Source organism: Merops nubicus, unplaced genomic scaffold (assembly GCF_000691845.1).
Source record: "Merops nubicus isolate BGI_N331 unplaced genomic scaffold, ASM69184v1 scaffold9232, whole genome shotgun sequence".
In the NCBI taxonomy this organism is placed as follows: domain Eukaryota; kingdom Metazoa; phylum Chordata; class Aves; order Coraciiformes; family Meropidae; genus Merops; species Merops nubicus.
In genome coordinates this window covers 39750-52540 of record NW_008595597.1, presented here as the reverse complement: position 1 = coordinate 52540, position 12791 = coordinate 39750, and the positions used below count along the sequence as shown (strand labels likewise).

The window sequence follows — 12791 nt, the reverse complement described above, 5'->3', positions numbered from 1 at the left end:
CATGTTTGAACAGGGTTATTTTGGTTTTGTCTATGTATAATTTTGTCATGAAGATGGGGCCTCTTATTTTTCCTCCTTTGCCTTAAAAATGTTGGTATTCTGAGTACATTTCCAGAGTTCATAATGTGATTTATCCATTCAAAGAGGTGATTTTGGTAACTGCATAACTTTTTTTCTGTAAGGAAATCTATATGAAAAGTGGGCAAACACAAAAAAAAGTATGTATTTTTTTGCAGAAGAAGGGATAGTAAATGCAAATTACTCTCTCCTCACTTTACTTGAGTATTTGAGCTGTTACTGATGACTAGCAATATTAGCACAATATGAAGAAAGCGTGTAGTTCCCACTTGAAAAGACTGTACTACCCAGTTTTGAGGAAATACCTCAATATTGTGATTTCCACAAAACTGATTGTTATACTTGGCTTCCAGTGTTATTCCAAGAGCATGGAATAGTCAGAATATATTTTAGTGTGGGAAGATTTAAGAGTAGCATAAAAATTAATTTGCCTTACTGGATAAATTTAACCACACACATCCTAGTTAATTAAAATATGAGAAAAAGATAAAGAATCCAGGAGAACAAATTCTGAAAAGCTAATTGCAAAAGCAGCAAAAAGGAAGATAGTGTTATAGCTGTAAGATTTGATGCTCAAACATGTCTGGAGTCCTTCTGGGTGAAAATGTTCAGAGCTCTCTTTAAAATGGTGGCACAGAGCATCTTGCTGACTGTACTGAGGAGTGTGGATCTTCCTTTTAATTACTGCAGGCTTTCTTGTGCCCAAAACAATGGTGGGGTTTGAGGATTTTAGAGAGGGAGACCTGTTTTCTTATTAGACTGTAAATTATTGTTACAATAACAATAATAGCTAATGATAGGAAGACAAAGTACCACAGGCTTTGTCCTGTGTCTGTTCAGCAGTAAAATAAGTGTATGACATGCACATTTTAGTACAAAGAGCTCTTTAAAAGCCTACATCTGGATTTTCCAATCTGTATTTAATTTTTCTTGTAATTTTTCTATCACATCACTTAAAAAAAAAAAATCCAAACACTACACTATTCTGGCATCAACACTTGTGATATAATACAGTTTTAGTTCATTTTCCTTTTGATACATTTGTGGTTTGCTTTTTCACAAAGCTAGCTGCAACACTCAAAAGATGAAATATTTAAAAAAAAAAAACCAACCTGCCCCAAGCTGGTTATATTTTCCATTGGCTTGCTAGCCAGGATAAATCATTCCTTTTACCTAGCAAAAGTTTCTTTTAACTTTCCCTGAACTCTAACAGAGATTGTATCTTTGTTTCTACGAATCCACAGAAAAATCTCTGACTCTGATTACTTAGATCATCTCCGAATGTGTTGATGTTCATTAATGATCACTTTCTAAGCACCATAAGTTAGATGGTCAAAAAGGTGGTCAGGTGAGTTAAAATACAGCTAGTTCTGTCATCTGAAACAATTCCTTGAAGCAGTGCCTTTTCTGGCACTTAATCCTGCTTTTTCTAAGACCTACTTTGCTGAGAATGCCCAAGGAATTTTCCAGCATTGCTGTTCTCCACATGCAGATTGTAGTAATAAAGGGTGCAAAATCCCCTGTACTTCACTTATTCAGTTTTGCTGTGAAAGCTTCCGCTCTTCATCCAAATTAAAAAAGCTTTTAGCATCGGTCCTCCAAGACCTCATTGCGTGCACCATCTTGTACTATTATGCCTACTTATAGATCTGCTAACTGGTTCCAGATTGCACTGCCGGTTGCAATGAAAGCAACAAAGATGATGGAAGAAGGGAAAACACACACAAGTATTTTACTTGTTTTCCTCTTTAGATTTGTCTTCTCCCCCATCTTCTTATTCCCAGTGACTTTCTCCAAATTTTGCTGAAATCTTGGGCAACAAGAAATGTTTCCCATTCCCAGGAGCACTAGGAGTGGCTTTCAGCAAAACAGTAATTAGTTCCCTTCTACCTACTGTGTCAGTGATTTTTCCTGTCTGTCTTCAGCCATATCATCAGTGCAGGGGAAAGGCTGTACCCCTTTGTGAAGGTTTTTATGCCAGGCATGTGGCAGCAGTTCAGCATGGCAATGGTTACCATTTTACAACCCCAAATGCACAAACTAACAGGAATTTTTGAGAGTGCCATTAAATAAATACCTGGTTATGGGTTTTTTCCTGGTAGGCAAGAGAATGTGGCCTCCCAACCAGACTTGCTATAAAAGGTAAACACATATAAACTAATTCTACCCTTTCTAATACAGTCAATATAGCACTCTCGTTTAACTCTTGCCCTTCTTCCTCTACCCTCATACGTACCAGCCAGGCAAACATAAGGGTTTTTTTCTTTTCTCACTAGACAATTGTTTTTAAAATGTCTGTGCTCTCACCTTCCCTTGCTGGTCTGTTCTTTGTGGAAACTGGCACAACATGCCAACAAAATGACTTCTGCTTCATATATCCGCCTAGACATCTGCTAAATGGGTCCAGTTCTCTACTGTGTCCAGATGACCTAGCTGTAGAGACTGGATTGCTGCTTATGCTCAGCTGATTGATGGCCAAAAATGTGGCTCTGGCTCTAATTGCTAGTAGAACTGTTGCAGACATCCTAGCAGGTCACATCCCAGCCGTTCTCTCAAAATCCACTTTTAAACTCAGAGATAGCAGCCAGCAGTGCTGTCTGCTGAGCCTCGTCTGAGTGACTGGGAGAAAATCTGCTTCACCCAAAGCCAGATCAAGTGACATCTTTTCCTAACCTGAACAGATGCGAAGGCAAAGATGCCTTAGCAGTACAGAAACACTTGTTAATAGAAAGGCACTAAAACAAAATTATATTTAGAGCTAGGGATTTTGAGGCTCGATGTTTGCCCAGATTTGAACATAGTAAATCGCACGCATCCAAACTATCCCTACTATCCCTATTATTTTATTTTAATTTTTTTTTTTTGACCAAAGAATTCAACAAATGAATAATTATTTATTCCTGGAAGAGGTGTAGAGCAAAAAAGATGTTGCTCGGTACCTTTGTAACAGCAAGCTGCACTCTCCATATGACCACCTCTAACATGCTTTGGTAATGCCTGTGATTGGCATTTCCAACCACAGAATGCCTCGTAGGCTTTATTGTAGACCATATTAACATACAAAAATCCAGTATGACTTTGTAGGCTGTTCTCTTCTAGGAAACATTCTGAATCAACATTAAACGACTTTCTAATCTGAAAGGCAATAAAAAGACACAGCCCAGGAATTAAATACTAACTGCTACAAATCTCAGATGAACATGATCCCTAACAAATTCTCTCTTTGGGCTGCTGATGTCTCTGGCTATCCTCTCTTGAGCAAAGTTTCATTAACCCAAAAGTAGCAGGGGCTGCTAGTTCACCTGTATCTGCTGTCTCTTGCAATCCACAGTCCTGTTGTGTTTGAGTACAGGCAGATTGGGTTTTCTCCTGCTTTCAAAGGCATGTGCAGTTTCTTTCAGCATCTTTATCAAAACATAAGAAGATTCACTCATCTTCACCCTGTCCTAGAGCCTTTGGGCATGTCAAAAGAAGGATCCTGACAACGCTGCACGCAGTCTTTGAGCTGGTACACTTACCTGCCTTCCTCCCTGAGAAAACCTGCTCATGATCAAATCTCCATTGGGCTCCATTAGTCCCCAGAAGAGTTATCATACTGAGAAGCAGGTGTTTTGCTGCAGACCACAAGCCTGCTTCTGACCTAAACACCACCAGCGTAATTCCACATCAGTTATACAGGAGCTGCAAAGATGCTACTGAAGCTTCCTTCTGGATTCACGTGCTCCTGCCAACCACATTACGGTAAACCCCCCATACTGAGCTCCCAGCAAACCTCTTCACAGATGGAGCCCTATAAAGTCCAAAGGTCTCCAGTCTCTTTTCTGCCCCTAGACAGGTGACTCTGCCCAGAGAAATCCCAGTAACACAAATACATAAAGGGCACCAAATTTCAATCTGTTCTTCATTTTGCCTTCTTCCTTATCCTTTTCTCACATCATGAAATCCTATCATCTAACTAATAAGTGATTAACAAATAGCCATAGAAATTCTCAAACGCTCAATGCACTGAAGACAAGCACAGCCACAAGAGAAGAATGATATGCTTCTGGGATTTTGCCTAATTCCTCAAATCATCCACCACCAAGGAAGATGAAGCCAGTAGATGTTACTCACCCTCTCAGCACTAACGGACTATTGCAAGGTGCTGGAGACAAGGAAAGCTCCTGCCTACCTAAGGCTCAGTAAATTCATCTTAAAGAAGAACTTTGTTCCCATTATCCTTTTCAAAACAGACTATGGGATGTTACTAGAAATGGTAAAATCAATACCTTATACAGTGCACAACAGCATGTCTTGAAAGTGACAAGACTGATAGGAATGCTTTGAACAGTCTCTTTCTTCTTTCTCATTCCAAGATTAAAATCAGTGGCACGCTCTTGGTACAGAAGAACCTTAGCCAGCCAAGCCATGTCAGAGATCAGCTCTCTACTTACAGCCTTCCAGAGCAGCTGTGTTTTCACAACACTGCTGCAGATAAGAAGTGAAGACAATGGATTTGTTTTTGTGTTTGAGATGGTAGAACCTGGATCTGAAAAGAACTGACATTCAGAAAGAGTCAAAACCAGATACAGGCTGTGCTCCTTTTGGAAAACCAGCCCCACAGATTTCCCTCCTTCTGACCCTCCCAGACAATGAAAGAAAAATAGTATAATCTATGTAATAGAGAACAGAAAGCTTCCTAGAGTAGTGGAGGAAAAGTAGTCTGTCCTTTCCACCATAAGTGATAAATACACTTCTGGGTTTGATGTTTAAAAGCCATATTAACTTTGCCATAGGAAAGACAGTGAGGCACACTGGGCTACTTAGGAAGAGCAGCGAGAAAACCATTGGCATGGATGGTAATAAAACTGAAAAAGGCAGGAGACCTGCAAAATCTTAAATTTTCACACTTGCTGTCTCTGCGTCTTGCTCAGTGGTCTAGCCTATTCCTGGGGTCATCTCCCTGGGCTGCTCTGGGCTGGGACATCCCGATTACTTCCTTTGGGAGCCCTTGACCTCTGGGTCAAGAACTGGTCAAGAGAAAAAGCAATTTCTATTTTAAAAGTCCACTCTGTCACACAAAGCCTCTGGCTGAGATGCTCAAATCAGCAAAACTTATCCTCACCTGATAATCAAACCAGAAAATCTTTAAAGTCACTCCATCTGTAAAACAAAAGTAAAAGGTGCTGGAAACAAGTACCCTTTCAAAATTTGTTTTCATGGCTCAGTTTGTCTTCAGAGCCTTCCTATCCAGATGTTCTAGGGATCTTTTGGCTACCTGTCCCACAAAACACAAGAATAGACTTCAGGCAAGCTGCACCTGCCTCTCTGAGTCAGATCAGTACTTGTACCTGAAGACGAGCACTACATCTCTGATAGTGTTTAATATCTACTTGTTTCTCAGGAGCCCCCCAGGCTTGATTACCATAAGACTTGAAGTCATCATTTACCCAGAGCTAATGAGAAGGATTATTAAAACATCCTGAAAATTGAGAATAATTTGCATAGATATACTGTACCAATTGTTCTGCTTTTCTGAAAGTCACGGAAAAAAACAGAACTTTCAGCTGTGTAAAAAATGACTCTTTCATTAACTGTCCAGTAATTGTCAATCTAGGGTAATCTGCATTACCAAATTAAAGCAATTGACTTTCCTTATATTTACCTTAAGCACTTGGAACCATAAGATTACTGTCTGACAATTTCATGGATATATATATATATGAAATTAATTAATAAGCTATTCAAATTGGCATGATCTGCATATTTGAATGTAATTAGAAAAGCAAGCTCTAGAATTTCAAAATCTTAGAATATGTAGGAAATGAAGAGAAAAAACTTATAGCTGCATTTATTTGCTTTAAAAGTTACCTTGACCTTATTAACTGTATTCAAAATGGGGTTTTGTTGCATACAGATATAGTAATATTCCCCCCGAGATCTGAGATCATGTGGATTTATGTGAAGCATAAATGCATATATATTCCATTTGTATGAGCTGGCACTTGATGTCTCTTAACTCACAGGAGTTAGTGCAGGCAGGAATGTAATGGCAAACTTCATTGCTGGTGTCACATTTTTCCTCATTTCCCTTATTGCACCTAATAAAATTTTAATTCCCTAGTGCAAGAGATTGCAGTCTCTTCTGCAGAGCTATCTGAGGATTAGCATGTTGCACTGCACTAGAACAACATGGGGCTTTTTCCAAGGAAATCAGCAAGGTGTTCAGCATTTGCCCCAGTAAAGGCAGCATCAGACACCTTGATTCCCTGTTTTCCTGCAAGATGGGACCCTTTTCTAATAGGCGTTAAAACCAAACCTGTTTATGATAATGATCCGAAAAGCCTCTTGTGCTTCATCTAGATTAGAGCTATAGGAAGCCTTGAGTTTTTTGTTCCACAAAAGCCCCTTTTAACAGTTTTTTTCTGTTTTAAAATAGAATAAAAATTTTAAATTCCAAAATTTTCAGTAAAACATCATTCCAACAAAAATAACTGATGAAAATCAAAACAATTGCTTAAGTAAAGCAAAACCAGTTTAGTATGGGATTGATTTTTTCAAAGTTATATAACATTGCTAATGGAAAGGAAAACTCAAGTTGAAATGTGCAAGGACAAAATGTGAGATTTCAATCTTACATTTCTGAAATGCTTTTTTTCAAAATTGACATGTTTCTACAGAACATTTAACTTGCAGCATCAGTGTGCTTCCAATAGGACATATTTTTTCAGGAAAAAAATATTTCTATCTAGTATTATTCAAAATATTGCCAGATATTCTCAAAGAACTGCACATTTAATGGAAGAATGCAGAGTTTGAGCAGCTTGTCTGGCTTTTTTATTGTTATTTTTTCCTGCTAATAATTTGATTTCACTGTAAGGCTGTGGGAATTGAGAATTATGCCATCTGCAATCCAGTAGTATTCCCTGTCAGAGAAATACCAGATACATTTCTGCCTGTTCTTATAATAACTTCACAGACTTCGGTGGCAGGTGGATTATCTCTAGAGTTCTTGTGATTAAAACCACACACAGCAGTGGCAGACAGATGACTCTGGAAGGAGTTGTGGTAACTCCCTAGTGTAATGGCAGGCTATTACCTGCCAGCAGCCAGGTTGATTTGAAACCCTGACTTTTTCCAGCTCTCCACAAAGACTTGTGTTACTCAGCCAGCCTCCTGAGGTCCCCTCAGACTTTTGATACTACTAATGAAAGATAAAGTCTAGCGTCTTCTTTTTTATCATGTCTCCATGGCACTGATAAATTCTAGACCTCTTTTTCTCCTATACTCTGGTAAATTCTTGTTCTTCTTGGAGTGCGCATCCTTGCAGATCCCATCTCAGTGTGGCCCACACGTATGAAAGAAAAATCTCCAGAACAGTAGTACTGTTGGCTTACCATTGCCCTATTTGTGCCCTCTACATCCAGTTGAGATGAAGTGCCAAGCAGCTGAAACAGCCCTGCAGTTCTTTCTTACTCCCTATAGCAACAAAACCACATCACTCATTGGTCATCAGATATCCCTTAATATAACTGGTTTTAATTCCCTCAAAATCTTACCTATGTTTGTACGATGAGTTCATTTCCCCAGAATGTCTCTTTCTGCCCTTCATTTTATATCCAAGAAGGTCACAGATGCAATATGGCTAAAGTAAGCAGGATGCTAGGAGGACCTCTAGATACAAAGAACTTGAGATAGAAAACGCCAATATCCTAGAACAGCAAAGGAGTTAAACAGCACTGCAACTCGCTCAAGGAAACTACAGTGCAGATTTTTGGGGGCACACTTCCTGCATTGAGTAGAAAAAAAGCAAGAAGTGAAAGTCTATCACCACCTTCCTCATGGGAGCAGGCTAACAGACCAGTGGACCAGTTTCCAACGGATACAACACCTTCATGGGTAACTTCTTTCTCCAGATGTCAAGAGCAATGAAGGAAACATCTTAACAGACATCCATCACCAACAGCCAACTACTGCAAGTGGTTTCCTAAGAGCTTCATCTACAAGCCGTGTTTTCCTCAGGGGAGAAATGTCGTTATACATTGTTAGTCACAAAAGGCAACATAAGCATCTGACCATTTGTTTTCTTGAGAAATATGAAGACACTGTCATATCATAGTGTCAAAGTCTCAAACCCAGTTTTGCTCTCATCTGTTCAAACTATGAGCACCAGGTAAAATTAGAAGGCTGCCATTAGAAGGAAGTATCACTGCATTGACTGAGACAACACTGACTAACAGAGAAACAATAACACTGTGCATTCAGCTTCTTAAATGTTACACAGATAAAGCCAGGCCGAAGTTCTCCACAATATAGGTTGAATTTTGTGTTGTGAAAAGATATTCCTTCCTACAAATGGAAGAAGCCTTGTTAGAAATGAAAAAAAAAAAAAAAAAAACCAACCACATACACGCTATCAGCAAGGAAGTTTTACTCCTCAAATGTCAGGAAAAAAATCAGTTTGGACTTCCTAGCAAAGACTGGATCTTCTGAAGGAATTTAAGTCATCATCTTCAGTGTGTCCTGTGGTATAAAAAAATTACTACCATCAACAGTGCTGGTAATGGGAATGCCACCTGCCTGTACTGTCATCTCAGTGGCAGTCAGGCTTCTACAACTACTGAAACATACTTACCTGGCAATCAAGGAGCCTCCTTGGATTTATTGAGTAAATAGATGCTGTACAAAACTAATGGATCTCCCCTTCAGGCATTTCTAGGTGCTGCTTCTCTGGATGACCATTATAGTTGTCAGCAAACTAGCCAAAAACCACAAGGAACTCCAACCTCTCAACATGGTCCTCCATCTCCAGTGTTCCACAGAAATGAGATGGGATTGGTATCTCTTCTCAGGCTTTTCCTACTGAAACTCTCATCTGAATCTCTTTATTAACACACCTTATTATTTTCTTCAAAATCTTAATCCATGCAGAGGATATTCAACACCATAGATACTTTAGGGGACTTTAATACTACTGTGACAGTATAAAATTTTTAGTCTTTTTGCTCATACTTTCGTTCCTGTCTTTACAGCTCTGAAAAGCCAAATCAAGACAAATCATCCCTTCTCAGAATTTCCAAGTGGACTACATTATATCATAAATATCATACAGTATTGACTGTTGGGTATTGCCCTTGAAAAAATTGATTGGTTCTCCTGGAGTGCAAATTTTATCTTCTCCTAGCTTCCAAAGCATTTGTGCTGTGATCAGAATTTGTAAGCCCATAAACACAACCTGTTAAAAGTGGTTTCCTTGACTTGATGGCAAGATCAGACACCAAGTTTGATTTGTGAGTCAGTATGGTGGTTCAGGAGACTCTGAACCCATCTAGATGTGGTACATTCTTTGCAAATAGCCACCAGTAAGCCTTCCTCCCTCATGCTGAGGTGGGGCATGGTTAGCAGGAACACAGTACTATCAGTTACCTTCCTCGGTGCTGTGGTCTCTGAGGTTTTAAGTATCTCTCCATTGAATAAACCTGTCTTCTCTTCAGAGACTTCCTTCCCTGGGATCCCGAATTCATGACGGGCATAAACTGTGCCTTTCACTTTTGTGCCTGTAGGAGGTTTAAGGATGCACACAGGTTAGCAGCAGCTTGAGCGATGCATCTGTTTAAAATGTTGGTGATCTGGTAGGCACTGAGCATAGTTAAAGTGAGATATATGCAGGCAACAATATTCTGAGGAGCTTTTCACACATGCTTCAGGGATCTCTCAGTCTTTATTCTACTGAATCTTTACTTTGGCATCTAGAATCTGCTTTTCTGCTCCTTAGCATCTCTATTATTTTTTTAAATATGGTGACATGAAGAGGGGGAAAAAAAAAAAAAGTCAGAAAAAGTCCCAAGCAGTTTTATTGCACTCATCCCCATTGAGTGTCTTCACACAGATGCATCCTGCCTCTGATATTTCTCTTCCCACTCTTAGCCTACAAGTTCCCTTCTACATCACTCTTAATATGCCCCTGGACTTGTTTGTGATTTATACTTGAGGTCCCTTCTCTCTATGATGGAAATTGCACAGAGCATCATTTCTTGGGTGATCTCACTATTATTGTTGCCCTTTCTCATTCAGTTGTTTGCATGATACTTGTGCCCCAAATGATGACAAGAGCCAGATAGAATACTAGAAGTTCCTTTGCAGGTTAGACCACGTGCAGGAGAAGAGATGGCTGTGAGTAAAACAGAGCAAAATCAAGGCTGCCTTCTGCGAAGTGGTACAGCTTCTCCAAAAGCTCTTTCAGAGATATTAAACAGAAGAGGATTTGCTCTGAAATTTATAGAAATTAAATCCTGCCCACTTCAGATGGGCATTAGGCACTGGACTGCTATGTTCTCAGGTGTCAGGTGGCTGTCCTTGTCCTAAAATAGGCATACCTACATCACTTGCAAGGTGGAAGATTCTCAGGAAATCTAGCAATAGCTCTCTTGGTGCTATAGTTAGGAGTGGCCATACTTGAAAGTCCCAGCAACGGGTTCTCAGATATCCATGCTCAGGTCCACATGGTGACTTTTTGGGACAGGTAGAAAATGGTAGGATTTGGCTCCTCTCCAAAACTTCTGTGGATATCAGAAAATGTATTTAGCAACCCAAAGCTGGGAGTTGATTTTCCCCTCATATACTCATACACAAAATACTATATGCACAAGCATATTCAAAAATCTCAGCCCACAGTCCTACAGTTTGTCCAAATAACTACCTGCCAGCATTAACAGAAACTTTCCTGTCCAGCCTTTGAGACTTTACTGTAGGTAGTGATATAATTTGCTACATATTTGACCTTATCTTAAAACAGAGACCAGTCAGATCAGGGAATAAGAGAGGAGTAAGTCAACCTCTACTTTACTTCCTTAGCAGTGCCAAAGATATTCAGACACTTTGGTTTCTGTTTTTTCAATGTGACGCCAACTCTTCCAAGTTGGCCATCGTGTATCAGTGGTGCCTCATATAGTCATATCCTCTTACACGGGTTTTTTACTCTGTTACATTACTATTACCAGCACTTCCTGACAAAATACTAACAATATCAAAATCACAATTAAGGTATAATATTCCACAGTAACTTACAAGGCTTCTTTAGCCAGTCAGTCACAGATGCACCAACCCTGTCAACTAGGAAGGAAGAAGAATCCTGAAAGGTGCTGCACATTTTTGGGCTTCCTTCAGTTAATTTGAAGGGGCTTTGTCCCTTCTACCAGGAATGCAGCAACTAGCAGAATAGGAGCCCTTCAAATGTTAGAAAAGATGATTTGCGAAACTAGAAAGAGGAAGGGGGATGGGACAGATAAACTCCTTGCTGGAAAGGAGATATTTGGCAAGCAACACAAAATCAAAATCTGTGCTTGGTCTGTAAAGAATGTCTCTATGGGCACCGCTCCTTTATTTGATATTCAAGCCAGCTTTTGCCTGAATGTGATCTGAAAAGAAAACACATGAGCGAACACGTGAAAGAGGATGATAAAAGTAACAAAAGCTGACACCAAACCAATGACTTAACTCAAAATAGTATTATATTATTAGGTGTACCTTGGGCTTTTAATTGTTTTCATTTGCCTATATTATGAAGTAGGCTATGCATCCAAACTACAGTTTTTATTTCGATAATACAATGTCAGTTTGGTTACTGCAGTGTCCTTAGAGAGCAAGAGCACACTGCAGGAGACCTCCATAGCACTAGAGGTGAATGCTGCCATTGGCAGAAGAAGAAATACATCAGTTTCAGCTTAGATAATGTAGTCACAGGAAATAATGAGACGAGTCTGGCATATGGGGCACGTGATAGAGGTTAGGCCTGAAGGATTATGCTACTATTGAACTGAAGGACTCCCAATAAAGCTGATTTTGTTTCATTTTCAATTTTAATTCTTACACCTAGGGGTATTTGAAACCTTGGGTGGTTTTTAGAATTGCTCTCAGTATTGGAAATGGCCCCAGATGTTAATCAAGGAATGTCAGGCAGAGTGTTTGCAGCAGCTAGACTCTTCCAGGCACAACGAGGGCTCAGCTCAGCTGTGTCTCCAAGGACATGTCCATTGTGTCCCTGGAGTTTCGCTGTGAGGTGGGTGAAGGTACAGCAAGCTAACTAGCTTTACCAGCCCACTCTCCACAGCTGGCAGCGGGTGTTGTAGGGTTGCCAAGGGCTGATCAGACTGTCCCAACTCCTTGTCTTAGTAACAACTTACCACCCAGAACTATGTGCAAGTGAATTAGAAAGTGTTTCTTTAGCTCTGGGCTGTTACAGGTTTACAAATCAGACTAATGCACTAGAAGCTGGCTGTTCCCTGTGCAGACATGGCCTGCATCTGAGCTGGGGAGTTAAATCAGCCCCTGTGTTGAACTTGATAGTAGTGACACAAGAAACATTTTAACAGTATCAGTACCTCCACTGCCTGGATGCCAGGATGTCTAGCACTTTGGAGACACTGGGTGCAATTCATGCATGGTGGTAGTGGATGCAGCTTATATAAAAATAAATGGGAGTTGTACCTACTTCTGCCATGGCCAGCTTTGATCCCGGGCATCCTAGGGAATAAGCCCAGCCTCTTGTGCATTTCTTTCAAACTCCTTTTTGCCCTCTTCTGCCATTTTGTTGCTCCTGTGTTAGCCAAGACCTAGTTTACTAGGGCTCTTGATTGGAGACTTATTACAGCTTATTTCTGTCTGCCTTTCTTTAAAGCCAGCTGAACATACCCAATGCTCTTCCTCTATGGTAAGACCAAAAATACAGACCACCC

General features: G+C 40.0%; 1 protein-coding gene across 1 annotated transcript in view; it reads left to right on the top strand.

The window, feature by feature from the left end:
• The window catches only part of CACNA1C (calcium channel, voltage-dependent, L type, alpha 1C subunit), a gene marked incomplete at its 5' end in the record, with an annotated part of 107495 nt that overhangs the window by 63597 nt on the left and 31107 nt on the right, over positions 1–12791 (top strand). Inside the window, one exon of the mRNA XM_008936103.1 lies at positions 12734–12766. Coding sequence (XP_008934351.1) covers positions 12734–12766 — 33 coding nt within the window. The remainder of the gene's footprint in view (positions 1–12733; positions 12767–12791) is intronic.